A 17660-nucleotide genomic window follows, 5' to 3' on the forward strand; every position below is an offset into this window, starting at 1 on the left:
TCTTCCGCTAGCACAGCCCTCCACCCTTGGCTCCAGGCTTCCCCTCTGGCTGTCCCCCAGGCCGGAAACACTTCCCCTCTTCTGCTCCTGCAGCTCTCCTCCCTGGCTTGCTTTAAGTCCCCACTAAAATCCCCCCTTCCACAGGAGCCCACCCAGGTCTGGTGCCTTCCCTCATGTTTTCATTTCACATTTATTCTGCTTGTCTGTATGTCTTTATTTGCGTGTCATCCCCCTCATTAGACTGTGAGCTTCTGGGAGGCAGGGACTATCTTTTTCCTTTTTAAAAAGAATTCCCAGTCCCTAGCTCGGTGCTTGGCACGTAGTAACCACTTAATAAACCTTGATTGAATACCTGTTAACTGAGAGGGCAGGAGAAAGACAGACAGACAGACACACGTTGTTAGCTCAGGGACTCTTACCTTTGGGGTGCCGTGGGCCCTTTGGCATGGCTCTGTCCAGTCCAGCACCATCGGCTGACAGGTGAGGGCACGGCCCAGGAAGGGCAGTGACTGACCGTAGGCAACACTAAACATCAGAGGTGGGTTCTGGGCTCAGACCCTCTGACTCTGTGACTTTCCCCAGCATGACAAATATCTGACAGTGACACTGTGCTATTTCATCCATTCAGCAGGCATTTATTAAGCACTTTCTGTGTTCAAAGCACTCATAAGGAAATCTGTAAATTGTCAAATGAAATATTCATTGAAGTAAAAATGTGAAGTTAATGCAGTAGTTTATTAACTTCTGAACCGTACAAAGTGTGATTATCCTCAAGGAATTAGGGATAAAGACGTGTATTAGCTCTCTAAATTCAGGTAGTTCTGAAGACGAACAGGAATTAGAAGTGAAAAGATTCCACTGGGGAGCATGTTGTTGGTGAGGAGCTGAGCTCTGATGGTCAGTCTACAAAGGTGTAGGAGTTCGCATGGGTCTTTGTATCTTGTTGAAGGAATGTACTCCAACCAATTAGAGACGATTGGCCGCCTCCCCAAACTCAGCTGTGCCTGAAGCAGAGAAGAAGGGATTTGTCTTAAAACCATCACTCACAATGCATTTGGGCCTGTCTGTAATTCTGGTTCAGGTGTGGTAAATATAGCTTACACTTCTCAAAGATTCTTAACTTTATCAAAATGCTTTCAGATCTTTTACTTAAATCTGAGCCGAAGGCAGGTATATTTTAAATTCCTATTTTGCAGATGAAAAACCAAGGTACCAGAAATTAAAGAGTTTATTCTCCATCACACAGCAAGTGAATTAATTATAATTCAGAACCCCAAATCAGAGTAGCTGTTCCTTTTAAAAGACGTAGTTCTGGACATGATGTTAGGGAGATCCTAGAAATTTTGTTAGGGATACTCAACAAATAGAAATTTGATTAGATACTGACTGTTTTGAGTGTTAAATTGAAAGGGTGATCTTGTATAGATATAAACCCAATAAATTTTTGTAATCATTAAGAAAGACTCCCTATTCAGGGCTTTTCTGTCTCTTCCTTTTTCTTCTTTATAGCTCAAATTAGGTCTAGTAATCAAATCTAAAGTGCAGTGAGTAATGCAGTCAAGCTGGTCAGAGAACCAAAGCCATGTAAGGTTTACTGAGAATTGAATGCAACAGGGGGTGGTTAGGTGGCATAGTGAATAGAACTGTTCCTGGAGTCAGGGGACTTGAGTTCAAATGCAGCCTTAGACACTTGACACAGAACTAGCTGTGTGACCTTGGGCAAGTCACTTAACTCCAATTGCCCTACCTTCCCCCCTCCAAAAAGCAAAAAAAAAAAATGCAGCAAATTATATACGTTACAGTTTTGAGAAGTGATTATCCACAAATATGTATGTATGCATGTAGAAGTGGGGTAGAGAGGGGGGTTGGGATTGCATTGGGATAGGGACCTTCCAGCTCAGGAAGCTCCCTCTAACAATGAGGGCTGGCACTTCCTCTGCATCTTAGAGCCATGTGGTCTTGGGGGGGTGCCTAGAACCCCAAGAGCTTCTTCTGTCAGCTCTTCCCCTCCTAGAGCTGGACTGGAAGGGACCTTGGACCTTGGAAGCCACTGAGTCCAGTCCTGTCACTTTGCAAGGGAGCAGACTGAAGCACAGGCAAGTTACAAGATTTTTCAGGACCAGAAACACCTACTAAGTGTCTGAGGACAAGTCTTCCTAACTCCCAAGGTCAGTGGCCCCTTCAGTCCACCATGCTCCTTCTCTGTGGTGTATGTGTGTGTGTGTGGGGGGGGAGAGTGTAGGTGTGTGTGTGTGTGTGTGTTTGTGAGAGAGACAGACAGACAGACAGAGAGAGAGAGAGAGACAGAGAGAAAGACAGAGAGACAGAGAGAGACAGAGAGAGATGCCTTCAGAGCAAGAGATCTTGGCTCTTGTCTGGGTATGAGGAGCCCCTACATCTGTCTGGTGAAGCCCATGAATCCCTTCTCAGAATAATATTTGTTAATGCAGAAGAATAAAACATATAAAAGCACAAAGGAAACAAAATATATTGAAATAAAGAAGTATTTTTTTTCCCATCCACATTCATAACATTTTTGGAATCTATCCATGGATCCCTTTGAGTCTGTGAGCCCCAGGTTAAGACTCCAGCTGGAGATGGGGGTGGGGCCCTCCTTCACATTGGGGGTTTGTGAAGATTGAATTTGGAGCTACCCTAATAATTCAGTTTCCCAAGCTCTTCATTGCTGCCAGTTGGTATGGGCACAATTATTTGGCACAGAAACTTGCTGTTGTGTTGAAAATGGTGGACATCCTCCAAGATGCCAAATATAGGCCACAGTTTATCCAAGCTTAGTTTATTTACAGAAACAAGTAAAGCAAAATATTATTTTAGTTTCATGTTTTCTAGATCTCTAGGGTAGAGATATTCAATTTAACAAATAGTTTATTCAGAATTTGTCTTTTAAAGTGTTTTGGGATTATGAAATAAACAAATTTATTCTTAGTTACTACTGTATTATCTATCTATAAACTTTACTTTCCCCCAATCTGGCTTATAGAAATTCCAAGTGAATCTTGTAATCAGTGCACTTTTTGTAGAAATATTTGTGTGTGGTGTCTATGTGTATATATTATATTGTTATATATATATATATATATACATATATATATAATACAAATGCATGTGTGAGTGGATGGATGGATGGATGGATGGATAGCAGATTGATTACTGGATTCACTCAGGATTTATACAAAACAGATTTGGGGAAAGAAGCTATAATATATATACAACATAGTCATGTAATCTGTATCTCTGTATAGTCATATATGTAAGTGTGTATGTATTTGTATGTATGTGTGTGTATATATATATATTTTTTTTCTCCCCTTTCATAGAAATCTGATCTTGAGGCTGGGGTGGGGAATGGTAGTCAAGGTCTGTGGTCAGATCAGAATCAAAGCATGTTCTAGAGCTCCCTTCGGGAAGGTCACTGAACATAAAGGAAGGGCATTAGTTGATTTTTATTCCTTTGGTTCTCATTGGACATTCGACAATTTACATAATTGCCACTGATTTTGTTTTGTTCTTTGCGTACTTTAAACAGACCTGTTAGATGTTTGTACAGTCACAACGCAGACATGCATCTCCTTAATAACTTAAAAAAAGGTGCTGTGGATTTGGGTTTGCACATTGTCATCCACATTTACAAAGGAAAAAAAAATACCCTCTGAGGCTGGGTTCTCGTTCTTAAGCCAGCATAGATTTCATCCTTTGATTTGCTATTAATTTTAATGAGCAAACTTACATTCTTGCAATTCACTCGCTTTTGGCTTAAGGTGAGGACAAAGCTTCCCCATTCACTTCTGCTCGCTATCTTGGCTTCCAGCCAAAGAGGAGAATGCTTCCCTTACCTCGATTTCCCGGACTGGAATGAGAGAAAGCACCCTGGAACACAGCACCAGGCACGTTTTGGCATCTTCCCGGATGTCCACCAGCTCATGATCGACCATTATCCTCACTCTGGAAGGATACAGCAGGATTGTGAGCACGATGTTGACGGGCTTCTTCTCTCTCTCGAGGATTCCATACTGTAGGAGTATTTTTAAGATGTTCGATTGCCTGGTCTGCGCTACATAAAGCAAGGGCGTGATGCCACTCAGGGGGCTCGGGCAGTACACCGGTGTGAACGTTCTGCAAATAGAAATGGAGAATACATTGGCTGCAGAAGCTTCAAAAAGGCAGCCGGCAGCGTTGGCCCCCAGCAGCAATCAGGGACGAGCAGAGCGTTCTTCAGGATTTCTGTCCGCCCAGCACCCTGTCCTCGTGCGGGGCAGGAGAGTCTGGCTGCTCTGCGTCGGCTGCATTAATGGGGCGATGATTAGGATGATAAAACTGGGGAGAAAAAAATGAATGGGAACCGTGAAAGGGTCCGGGCGCGCTTCATTGGTTAGTACAAGCAGAATGCAGGCTCCCCGCGGGCAGGCGGTTTGTAGTTTTGTCTGTGCGCCCGCGCGCCCGACACCAGACTCTGCCTGTAACCTCCTGTTACTGTCATTGCTGCTGACCACTACTGCAGTCATTTTTTCAACATGCTTTTCCTTGCCATGATACCTCCCCGGAAATTTCTACTTCTTTAATTGATGAGACTAAATGGAACATGATGAAATAACAGACGTGTAAAAGTCTAGATTGAGACAGTAAAAATGATTTCAGGTAAAGAATATATATTACTTGTAATGATGCCACATTTTCCTGTTGAAAAACCCCCATTGTTTGGAAACCAGATTCTAGCACTGATGGGAGAAAATAGTGGGAGGAGCAAGGGCTTTTATTGGGTGGATTGATTTTGCCTCTAACGAAACATGTATATAACTTAATATTAAATGGCCATTAGAACGTTTGTGGCTTTGGTCTGTCTTTCTGTCTGTGTCTCTGCCTGCTTGTCTCACTGTCTGTCTATATCTATATGTTGATCTATGTCTGCCTATGTTTATCTCTATCTATCCACCTTTGTATGATTATGTCTATATCTATGTCTGTCTGTCTATGCCTAGCTATCTGTCCGTATCCATCTATGTCTTACGCTTTCTACGTCTGTTGATTTCTGTCTGTCTGTCTGCCTGCTTCTTTGTCCATTTGTCATGCTGTCTGCCATCTCTCTGTGTAATCTGTCTATCTAAGATACCATTACAAGTGTGGAAGCTCCATTCACAGATGGAGAGCAGCTCCTCTCCTCCGGTTTAATGCCAGAGAAGTTTGTCCAGGAGTGTCTTGAAGTGACTGACTTACTTTTGGTCACACCCTGGTAGGTGTCCATGGCACGCCTTGGTCCTGGGTGGTCTTGTAGCCCATCGTCTGGCCATTCACTAGACGTCATCTTTGGTTTGAGGTCAGTGATTTACTGAATAAATGCCGAAGCCTCTTTATTCCCAGGTATTTGGGCAAAATGGAAATGGTTTTGGTAGGTTCAAGAAATATCCAGCATAATGAGTCTGGTTCCAGCTCTGCCATGTGAGAAGCTGTTTTCCTCCCACCTGGCAGTTTTGTCTTCCTGGAATCATTTGTTCACAGTTTCTCCTGGATTCTCAATAATGGCTATCCTGTCCTCTGACAAGGAAGGGAATTTGTGATCTCCGGCCACCCAATGCCCTACACAGCACAGCAGTGTGCATAATGGGCAGAGTCAGCCTGAAAGGCCTGGGTTCAAGTCCTGCCCCTGGCCTAGTCTGGCTGGATGAGTCTGGACCAGCCCTAGCTTTCGGAGAAAGTTCTGACCACACTCTAGAGATGTGACTGCAGGCAAACTCTCCGCCCACCAGAGACTCTGATGTGATGTTTAGAAGAGGCTGCTGTGTGCGGCCACAGAGAGAGGCATCTGCCTCAGCTCCCCAAGACAGTATGAGTCTGCCCCAGCACGTGCCTGGCCAGTAAGTGGTCAGGCTGGTACTTGAACTAGGTCTAAGGACTTGAAATCCAGCCATCCTTCCACCATCCAACGTTTTATCCCACCAAGGAAGGACAGGAGATTTTCTGCCATGGTCCTTAACCTTGTTTGGACCAAGAGAATGAAGCCAAGGCATTTGCCTGAAGAGTATCCTCAGAGGATTTGCTGGATTTGGATGACACTTCAGGGGAAGGGAAGCCTTGTTCAGGTAGAGAATGTGAAGGTTCCCCTGGGTTTCCTGTCGTATTAGGAGCGCCTTGGCTGGAGTCTCAGGTCATGGCACCAGCTCTGCCTCCCAAGAAATCCCTGGGGCAAGTCACAGCCTGCCGGACCTATGTTTCTGACTCTGCCAGAGGAGGGGCTTGGGTGCAGTGGGAGCCTCCCTCCTCTTGACTTGTCTCCCCAGCCTGGGTCTCTGGGCTCTTCCCTCCTGTCTGACCCTCTCTGCACACGTCTTCCCAGGCTGTGCTTCCTCCTGGCGATGGACCCATTCCCCAGGTAGCCAGCTAGCATCTCTGTGAAGATGGTCCTTAACTCTATGTGTGCAAGCCTTGTCTTTCTCCTCAACTTTGGTCTCGAACCAATCGCTGACTCCTCTATTCTCTCTGGGTGACCGCACACGATCATGTCTCTGAAGAGGCCATCTCTCCCCAGTCTAAATATCCAGCTTTCCTAACCCTCCTGACCCTCATTTCTACATCACCCACTACCTGCCTTTTGTCCAAAAGCTTGTACTGCATGCCCCATAGGAATCTGTTACTCAAAACGATCCCTGACCTCTCTCCCCAGATGGGCCCTTTTCACCTTCCTGCCCCCATCCTTCTTGTCCTGCCCCACATAAAGCTCCAGGGCCTTCCTCACTTGCTCACTCCCTGACCCCACAGAACTGAGGACTGCCTGGTCCTGTTGACTCTGCCCACATAGTTTCTCTTTCACACAGGGCCCACCCTGGCCTGGATGGTAGCAACAACCCCAGCTTGGCTTCCCTGCCTTGAGACTCACTTCCCTTCCAGCCTCCACACAGCTGCTCTCAAACACAGGCTTGACCACATGCCTCCGTTCTCAGAAGCCCCTTGGGCTCCCTGTTTCTGCCGGGGAAGAAAGACAAATTCCTCTGAGGGACATCAAAGGCCCTTAAAGTCCTGCCTTGACCTCTCTGGGTCTCACACTCAGTGATGCAGCCTAATCCCATCTTTGCTGTTTCCGAGCACGCCATCCATTGCCTGCCTTGGCCTTCACACCAGCAGTCACCCATGTCTGGGAGGCTCTGCCTTCACCCGAGCTCAGGTGCCTCCTTCCTCCCTCCATGATTTCTTCTGTCCTTCACGCCTCCCTCCCCCAAATCACCTTCTGTTTATTTGCAAAAATTCTGTTTGTGAAGAAAGGAAGTTCCTGGAGGGGGAGGACTGGTCTGCTCCTGGTACCTGGCAGAGTGTACATGCTTGGCCAACATCCTTCTTGAAGAATTGATTGTGTGTATATGTGGATATATGTGTGTATAGGAATTTTTTACTTATTTGCCTCCCCATGGTTTTCTCTCAAGTGGAATGCGCCCTCTCCCCCACCTCCTCTCATACTGGCACCCTCCCTGCCTGTGTGCTCACTTGTTTCCCCAGGTACAGTGGAAGCAGTTTGAGGGCAAAGACTGGCTTTTTGACTACCCTAGTCCCTGACACACACTAGGTACCAGACAACAGCTTGCTGGAGGATACGTATATATGTATGTGTGTGTATGTACATATGTGTATATGTCTCTCTATATGAATGTATGTATGTATACACTGTGGATGCAAATTAAAGCCTTCCTTTTCAGTTTCTCAGAAACCATTGGGAGCTCTCCTTCCAGTCTGAAAGCCGGGTGCTGATGCTTTCCTTAGGGAAATGGCGTAAGAGCAGAAACTCAGATAACCCCGCAGGGACGGCAGGCTGGGGCTCCCCGATGCTTTCTTCCTGACTTCTCTGGGAGCTTTTCTTTCCACCGGGAGGGTATTAGATCGTGAACTGAGTGGATTTCTGATAATCAATTCAACACGCATTTGCTAAGTGACCGCCAGGAGCTCAGCCCCTCTCTAGAGCTCACAGACTCTTGGAGGGAGATACCTGGCCTTTTGTTCAGTCCCCTGACTCTCTCTGACCCGACTTGGGGTTTTCTTGGTAGGGATAGTGGGGCAGTTGGCCATTTCCTTCTACAGCTCATTTTTCAGATGAGGAAACTGAGGCAAACAGGGTCAAGTGGCTGCCCAGAGTCCCGCGTCTAGGAAGTGTCTGAGGCTGGGTTGAATTCGGGGAGATGAGTCTCCCTGACCTGAGGCCAGGCGCGCTCTTCACTCACTACCTGATGCCCAATAATACGGACACAGATGGGAAAATAGGAAACTCAGAAGGGATTAATACCAAAGAGGGAGCGGAGGAACATATGAGGAGACGAGGAAGGGCTTTGAGGCGAGCCTTGGAGGAAGCTGAGGCCGGCGCGAGGTGTCCTGGCCGGGGGAGAAGCGTCACAGGAGACTGAGCGCCGGGAGGCAAGTCCGGCCGGACACACGCCCGCATGGGCAGCGGAGCACAACCCTTCCGCGTGGGTTTCACCCCCAATCCTGCTGTGTGGCAGCCACAGTCACGCACAATGTCAAAGGACAGAGAAAAGGGACGCCCCTGGCTCCCGCCGGAGCTGTAGAGCCACAGGCAAGGTTCGAGTCGGGATCTCGGGTTTTCAGGTGCGAAGGGCACGGCTCACTGACCCGGCTTTACCAAGGCCTTCGTTTGCTTGCCTGTCCCCTGCACCCCCATAAACACTGGGAGAATTAGCCGTAGGTACAAGGTAAGCACATTTCAATTTACCGCAGTGTGTTTTTTCAAATACCAAGATTAATCAAATGTTCCCTTGGTGCAGATTAAACTTGGAAAACTCACTTTAAACCCAGATGTTAATATCTTTTATTTAGAGCGTCTTCTAATAGTGACTTCTGAATTAGCTCTAAAGCCATGACAGCCTGACAGGTTAGCATTTGTAATGATACATACATGTTATCTGCTCTGTCAAAACCCTGAAGATTTCTATAAGCAAACTGCTTTCACCACCAAGACCTTCCTTCTTTTCTTTGTAGAACATCATGACACTGCCTTAAGAGCTAGTAAAGTGAGTAATATCAGTCTTGGGGAAGGTAACAGCTTGCTCATCACACACACACAAAGGCCCATGTTGATATTAAAATTGTAGAAAATTGGTGCTAGGGAAAAAAATAACGAATATTGTACATTCTAGACATAAATCTGCCAGAAATAATTTTATTCAGTTGAACCTTAATGTAATATCCAAGCCTTTTCTAACAGAGAGAAGGGAGGAGGGGAGAAAGAAAGAGAGGGGTGTTCAGGGGGGGTGGGCAGGGAAAGAGGAGCAGGTGCTCTTCCCACGTCCTCATGTGGGGTCAGAGGCCAGACTTCGAGGGGTCTTGGACAGAAAAGTCCAGTTTGGGGCTAACATTGCACAAGAGGCAGCGCCCCATGATTCAGTGCCTTCCTTGACCACTCTTTGCAAACTCCCGAGCACTCTAAAGTCATCACTAGCAGCAGCATTTGTGTTGGTGCAGACTTGGGGATAGGGAGTTCTACTTAGGCCATCCCTCCCTCCTTTTCTTCCCTCCCTCCCTCTACTATTTCCTTCCTTCCTTCCTTCCTTCCTTCCTTCCTTCCTTCCTTCCTCCCTCCCTCCTTCCCTCCTTCCCTCCCTCCCTTCCTTCCTTCCTTCTTTCACAAGCATCTCTCATTAATGATCATTGTATAAACCATGCTTTGCTGACTTTCTTCAGGATGTGAGATCCCTAGAAGTTTGGGAGGAGTCAAAGTGACTAACTCATACTTGTCAGGAAACCATTGAGTTCAGTAAACATAAATTTTTGGTAGTTGTATTCCAGAACTAGATAAGCTTGTGTGGGGTGGTGCTATTCTGTTTCTGTGTCCCCAGTGCCTGGCAATGGTACCGGTCACATAGGAGGTGCTTTATAAATCATAACTGAATGGATTTGAATTGAATGTTACCACTTAATTCTTTTCATTTTTCTAATCCCCTGAAAAATAAATTTATATAGACAAGCATACATAGACAATATTGTTTCCCAAAACTGAGATCATAGTACCCAAGAAAAACGTGACTTTCTGTGTCTAGAAAAACACATTCGAGGGATCTTTAATTGCTACAGTTTGCAGATGGTAAGTGTACAACTTGTATACAACACTTCCTCCTAAATGAAGCCCTCCCTGATTTCTTCACCACCCTGTGTTTATTTTGTTTACCATCCTGCAGGTACATAAATGTTGTCTCCCCGATAGAATATAAGCTCTTTGAGGACAGAGATGTTTATTTTTGTCTTTGTATACCCAGCACCCAGCACAGGACCGGGCACATCATTTAATGCCTTTTTAATGTCCTTATTTAATGCCTGCTTTTTGATTGATTACTCTATTGCTATGGAGCAGAGCCTGTGACCTTTCAGTGGAAAGTGTCTGCAACGGAAAAGGGGGAGCCTCCCTTCTCAGGAGTACCTCTGCCTCAGTCTTTCTGGAGTTTACATTGGATGGGGAGGAACTGTTCCATAGTGATAGTGAGTGGGTGAGTGGTTACCTCCAGATGAGGGCCAGGCTGCAGCTTCTGTCTTGAATGTAGTCCTTGGTCTTCTTCAGAAGCAGCTCCACAAAGTCAGGGTTACCTTTCCTCGCGAAGACCCAGTACAGAATAGTATTCACACATATTTCAGTAAATTCAAGATTAAAATTCAGCTCGAAACGATATCCTGATTTCTCCACAAATGTGATATAATCTGTGAGTAGCAAATCAAACCCTTCCAAGTCGACATACCTCAGAATCTTTGCCAGAGTCCTGTAAATCCTGGGCTCGTAGCAGTGGTAGCCCCACTGGCCCAAGAACTGCAAGGAGGGTCTTTTCACTATGCGGTCTATGAGGTTGCAGAATATATTGCTTCTTGGACAAGAAGTCTTACGACATAGCTTAGAAGATTTACTCATCGCTACTTAAAAGGCAGCAACGTAAGATGGAAATCACAGGGGGTCATATTGTAATCCTTCTGTCACATAAGTTTTGATGATGTGGTAGGCTTCGTACCACAAATCTGAAATGCCAGGGCTGGCAGCAGCAGTGAAATGGCCTGGGATGGGGCCTGCAGGGCAGGCTGACCTCACAAAGGGGGAAACTTGACATCAACACAGGGGAAATTTGGGATATTGTTATGTGTCTTCGTGACAGACTTGGAGAAAAGAGCGGGAAGCAATGTCCAGCTCACAAAAGCCGGGGTCTGATCATTTTAACAGGAACGTACCCAAGGCTACATATTCACCGAGGTCTGAAAGAGCATTCTTTGAACAAAAGCATCCTAATAAAGGAAAGGGTCCACAACATCTTTGACCGAGGACCTGGAGTTTGAGCACTGGAGCAGCGGTCACTTAAGATTTCAGGGCAGAAATAGAAAGTGCCAGGTTGTAGTTTTTATGGCTTCCTCATCTTTGTCTTTCCCCAGAAATGGCCCACAAAGGGGTAAAACTGCCCCCCCTTCCCTCCCCCTCTCTTATTTCCTCTTTTCCTCCCTCCTTCCCTCCTTCCTTTCTTCTCTCTTCCTTCATCTGTCTCTCCCTCCTCTCCCACTCTCTCTCCCTCTTTCCCTTTCTCTCCTTCCATCTCTCAATCCTTTCCTTCCTCTGCTCCCTTTCTCTTTCTTGCCTCTCTGAATTGTATTCAGAAATACTGTGGTGAATTGAATTTGAATGTATATATTAGATTTCTTGGGAGCTTGAATGTCAGTTTGGGCTTGGGGTGTGGAGATCTGGATTCAAATCCTGCCTCTGACATTTTACCATCTGTGACCAAGTCACTTGATCTTTCAGATCCTCAGTTTCCTCATCTGTAAAATGGGAATGCTAATATTTGCCTTATAAACATTAGAGAGCTGCACCACTCTAAGTATTTATTATAGTATATGGTAATTTCTCTCTGTGTTTGCTCCATTATTAGGTAGAGGACACATAATTGAGGGATTTTGTGTTCTTCAACTTTGCTACTCAAGACAGGGTTGATGGCAGAATGGGCAGAACCCAAGGTCATTAGAAGACCTGATGTGTGTGTGTGTGTGTGTGTGTGTGTGTGTGCACGCACACTTCTACTTCCCTGAGCCAAATAATTGTGGGTGAGTCATTTAACCTTTTCTGACCCAATTTCCCCGTCTGAAAAATGGACATCATTAATACCTATGCTGCCTATTGGCAACAATAGGCTGGCCAGTCTGTGTAAGGTGAGCTGTGATTGCCCCAGAAAGCAGAAGGAGCGGGCATCCATTGGTGCCAGTCTGTGGTCTAACCCCTGCCTATATTGATTTGTCCAGGTTATCAGGTGCTCCCGGCATCACCTATGGTGACTTCAGATCATTTCATAGGCTTTGGAGAACGTGGAATGGTTTTCTTTTCCTTGTCACTTAAAGAAAATGCCAGGTGAATGTGGGTTCACTTTCCTGTGCTAATGATGGATACTGTATTAGTTTCTGATAGACACAGCTAGGTCTTCATGACAATAAGGGGCTCTCCGAAGTGGTCACATTATTTGAACTCATACTGAACCACTTGGCATATTTTCCATAGTCATAGCTTTGACATCACTTGTCCTCATTGGAACTTGCTGTAGACAAAATCCTTTCCTCATTTTGGTTGTTCTTCCCTTTCCCCTGCGAAGGTGACACAGAGAAAATACATAACTAGCTCCAGGATCAGATCCTTGAAAGAGCTAAGTGGGTGCAAAATGGTGCTTGTTGTGTTGAGCTGCATGAAGACGGAGGCGCAGCGGTGCTTCAGAAGGGATTCAGTGTTCATGCTTCAGGGCTCTTAGAGATGGCTAACTGCCAGGGCCCCTCTGGGCTGGGTGGGGAAAGGGAGACAGGCTGGCAGGTGAATGCATGTGCAAGACGATCTTAGACTTGCCGTTTGGAAATACTTGTCAGCGCATGTGCCGTCCCCTGTAGCTTCTGATTCACACGTTTATTTGGAACTCCACAAAGAAGTAATTAGATGTTTAATAGGACTGCAAATATATTCAGTAGCTTTATGAAAATCCCCGAAACTACTGAAGGACCTTGATAATTCATGCTAATGATGGAGATACCCATGGTTCATTACAGAATTTTATAAACTAACAAGTAAGCAAATAAGAAAGTATGAGAAGCCAATTAAAAATCGTATTATCAAATGAATTTTCTCCATTTGTTTTGACAAGTGTAATTTCAATTTAATTCATTTTGATAATGCCTCCTAGTGTCCTGACAAAAGTACCATGATGCATAATGCATAAGGAATAAGTTCTTAATAATGAGGGCTAGACACGGCACTCCTCTGCAGAAAAGTGAGAGGTGAAGGAGCGAGATAACAGCTTGGCAAACCTCAGAAGGGAGCTTCCCACCAGGCACCTGAGACCAGAGAAACCTGTGCATCAGTGTTGCTGGACTCCTTGGTGTGTTTGTGGCGTTAACCCCTTGGGGAAGGCCTGGAGGACCTTCCCAGAATGCTGGGTTTGAGTGCACGAAATGCATAGGGAGTGCGAAGGAGACTCATTATGCTGAAATCATTATCAGTGTTTTCCCCAAAGGTTCAGGAACCCGAAGTTAAGAGCCCTTGATCTAAGTCAACACAATGCAAAGGCCAGTGCTGTCATTAGTCCTGATGAAGACAGTCAAAGGAATGCGAGCTCTCCCCTAGTTAGGATGTGACTTTGGGCAATTCACTTCTAATTAAATCTGTCAAACTGATAAAATGCCCATTATGTGCCAGGTGCATAGTCTCCTCCCTCAGTGAGCTCACAAGCTAATTGGAGGGAAATGCATAGAAGCTAATAATGGCTTTCCTTTCTGCTTGTTTCTTTGGAGGTTTTCCTCACCCTGGCCTTGTGGGGTGGGCAGCACCATAGATTTACAGGTGGACAAGGCCTTAGGGACCATCTATCTGCTCTGACCATTTCCATCTTGGTGATTGTGATAGAGGAGGAAGCTAGGCGTGGCATGACATCCATCCCGGGTTTTGTAAGCAGTTCTGATAAAGTATAGGCAGGCTAAATTTCTATAGAGAAAGTCAGTCCAGAGGAAGGGGGAGGCTCTCAAAAGTGAAAATTTTAAAACATGAAGAGAAAAAATTTCTGTGAGGAAGACAATGGGAAATTTATTTTTTAATTCAGTCTCTCTTTTTTGTTATATTTTAAGTTCTGAACTGTCTCCCTCCCTCCCCACTGTACACTAGAGAAGGCCACCACTGGCTGTGTGTGTGTGTGTGTGTGTGTGTGTGTGTGTGTAAAACCATTCCATACACACCTCTGTTTATCAGTTCTTTCTCTGGAGGTGGATAGCACTTTCCTTCATAGGTTCTTTGTGCTTGATTTGAGTATTTGTAATACTCAGAATAACTTAGTCCTTCACAGTTATTCTTAGAACAATATTGCTGTTATTAGAGGAGCTGTTTAAAGAGACCACTGTGGCACAGGGAGCTCAGCCTCCAGCGCAGGTGAGAGTAAGTCTTATATTGTGCCTTTTTTAGTCTTCTAAGCCGTGTTATAAGACTTCTTGTCCAAAATGTACATCACAGAACTTGAGAATTGCAATATAATCTAACCCCCCAAAGGATCTCCACCAAGACCTTCGCCAGAAGGCCTCCACGGAAGGGGATTCTCCTCACCTGGGCCCTGTTGACTTCCTTACAACTGCCACCCATAACTTGTGGTTCAAATCCCAACAGAATGAATCTAGTCCCTTCTCTGGATGACAGTGCTCAGACACTTCAACTTTTGTCTTCTCTGGCTCGATGTGCCCAGAGCCATTCATCCTCTCGTGTCATGATCTCATGGCCCTTCCCCATGCTGGCGGCCCACCTCTCCATACTCTCTGGCTTATCAAAGTCCTTAAGCCTTGACACGAAGAACTGAGGTCCAATGAGGGACAGGGTACAGTGGGGCCACATCCTCCTGTCCCACCACAGGCCACCCCAATAGCTATGTAGATAATTCCCTCTAGGTTTTTTAGTTGTTTTCAGCCATGTCTGACTCTCTCTGACCCCATCTGGGGTTTTCTGGCAGAGCAACTGGAGTGTTTTGCCATTTCCTTCTCCACCTCACTTTCCAAATGAGTAAACTGAGGCAAACAGGGTTAAGTGACTTGCCCGGGGCCACACAGCCAGTCAGCATCAGAGGCCAGATCTGAACTGAGGAGAATGAGTCTTCCTGCCCCCAAGCCCAGCACTCTCCTCCCTGCACCATCTGCTGCCCTGCAGCTGAGCTAATCACACTCATTAAGTACAAGAGACTTGTCCAGTGATGAGACCCAGTATTTAAGGAATGGAATCCTTGCTCTTCATGACCCTGGAAAGATTGCCTGACAGTGATGGCAGGAAGGAAATAATGAGGAAAGCATATGACCAAAATAAGGGATTGGGTGGGTGGGTAGAAAGTGAGTGATCCAGGCTGGCCTCCTCCGCGTCAAGAGATACATCTAATAGATCCCCGTTGTGGGGTACGTAGGAGGAGAAGCGATGGGTGGGCCCACTCCACATCCTTGTGGAAAGAGTGGTGGATGAGATCCCAGACAGAACGAAGCCGCCCCACCCGGCACTGCCGAATGGTTCCATGAAGGAGCAGTCAAGAGTCATGTCACAGAGTGCATTAGCTCCCTAGTACCACTCTGCACATTCTCCCATGAGGCAAACCAGCCTAGGCCGCAGATCCTGGGCTCCCAGCGAAGTTCATGGACTTCTCTGAAGGGAAGTCTAAACTGTCCTAGGGTTCTAGTCTGGGTGCACTGGGAGGACCTTTGGCTTCAAGGAACTTAGAGCCTGTAAGCTGGTGCCCACAGTCTGTGCAGGCATTTGTGGAATGCTCCTCAAAATGCCTTGCCTGGGATGAGGCAACATCATTCCCTTTTTCTGTCTCTGATTTTCATATCTCAGAGCTATGAGAGAGCATGGCCCTCCAAGAGTCAGAGGCACGAAAGGGCCTCACTGACTGTGCTGACATCACAGGACCCTCAAAAGTGAGTCCTGATCCCCAGACTACTTCCCATGCCCTGGGGGGAGAAGGACCAGCAAGGCCCCTGCTCCTCCTCCTCCTCCTCCTCTCCTTCTCTCCCCACTTCCGATGTTCAGAGCCAGTGCTACGGTGAAAATCCCTTTCCCTCTCCTACTTTCTCCATGAACGATGTGGAAGCAAAGCCTTCCATGCTTCCCCTTTTATAACTCTTAAGAAAACATTTTAAAGTGATTCTGTTCTGAAGCCTTTATCAGTCTTTATCATCCTGGAAGAGTGCCCTACTCCCCTCTCTCCAATAAGCCTGGGAAGGATTCCTCCTTTGAAATGATTAGACTAGTGAACAGACAAGGGCTAAAGTATTGGATTGAATCTAATTAGGTGAAATTCAATAGGAATAAATTGATGCAAACTCTCACACGTGAGCGAAAAAATCAGTGTGGATGAGGGACACATGGTTGGACAGCAGTTTGTCTGAACAGAATCTGCAGGGAAGGAGCTTAATAGACTTTAACTCAATATGGGTCATCAAGGTGATGAGGCAGCAGAAAGGCTAATGCAACATTAGTCTGCAGTAAGAGAGTCTAGGCTCCAGAAACCAGCAATATCCCTCCATGCCCCCAGGAAGGGCAGAGAGTGTGGAGAGAAGGAACAGCGGCAGGGAGGAGGAGCGCGGGCACCCCGAGGGGCAGGAGGGCCCCTGGCCGGCAGGAGGGCCTTCTCTGCGTGAAGTGCCTGGGGCTGCGAGCCTAGAGAAGACCCAGGGAGGATGTGATCGCTGGTCGCGAGTGCTTAATGGGGTGTCGCACAGAGGAGCCCCGTGACAGCGTTTCCATCTATCTGCCGTCACTGCCCTCCCCACGCTCCCTGCGCAGTTAAGGGGTCTGCTTCCTCCCTGCGCACAGCACCCCGTGTGTCCCTCCATGGCCAGGTCCGGAGGGCGCTGGGCGAGGTCTCTGGCTCCCGGAGATGTCCAGAGCAGGTTCTGCCTTTTATACAACTCTCGCCTCCTGGCCGCGCGCTGGCCTCCGCCTCCGCCATGTTGGGGGTCTCTCTCGGATTCTTTGGGTTCCGTTGTGCCCCTGCTCCGCCTTGCGTCCCCACTCCCTGACTCCCGGAGCGTGGGCAGTTCCCCTTTTGTCTGTGCCTGGCACGCACTGTAAGTAGGTGCTCAGAAGCTCAATAAATGTGTGCTGACTGCCTAAGTCCGAGGCACAGTTCTGGGTAGACAGAATTACAACGCAGAGAAAAGTGTTAGAAAGACTGTATTAGGTAGCTGGCAGAAAGGGGACACGCGTGAGGGGACGAGGTAGTAGAGGAAGAGTCGCGGGAGCCACGGGCTGGTCCAGGTATGAAGAGAGTGTGTCTGGTGCGGGTCCTTCCCAGGGACCTGTCTTTGTGTGTGTGTACCTAAGTTTATTATTGGGGTAAAGGGTGTGTAGCACGTAATTTACAAATAACGATAAAATTCGTGATGAGATTACTGTCCATTCAACATGGCCCTCACAGAATACTTCGGTTGACTTTTACCCAACTGTCTATGCTTAGTCAACCTGTTTGACAAATGAACTTCCATGATAAACTACTCTTTCCCCAGAAAATTTATTGTTTTAAAATCTGACATGTAATGTATATTCAAACTATTTCTCACTCTCATACAAATTCTATTCATCACACTGAACTATCCTTGGACAGCTGCTCCAACAGTGCTAAGGAGACTTT

At 46.5% G+C, this 17660-nt stretch overlaps 1 protein-coding gene across 1 annotated transcript; it reads right to left on the bottom strand.

Annotated features, from left to right (window-relative positions):
• Positions 1 to 518: 518 nt before the first annotated feature.
• On the bottom strand, positions 519 to 10906 carry ASB17 (ankyrin repeat and SOCS box containing 17). The gene is made up of 3 exons (XM_069102210.1): positions 10506 to 10906; positions 3855 to 4134; positions 519 to 1004 (listed from the first exon to the last, which is right to left on the bottom strand). Exons 1-3 carry the CDS (start codon positions 10904 to 10906, stop codon positions 798 to 800), a joined length of 888 nt encoding a protein of 295 aa, XP_068958311.1. The 3' UTR covers positions 519 to 797.
• Between the last annotated feature and the right edge of the window lie 6754 nt (positions 10907 to 17660).

The sequence above is a fragment of the Petaurus breviceps genome, unplaced genomic scaffold, assembly GCF_028583685.1.
Source record: "Petaurus breviceps papuanus isolate PSGF00001 unplaced genomic scaffold, PetGlider_PUasm1.0 545, whole genome shotgun sequence".
NCBI lineage: Eukaryota > Metazoa > Chordata > Mammalia > Diprotodontia > Petauridae > Petaurus > Petaurus breviceps.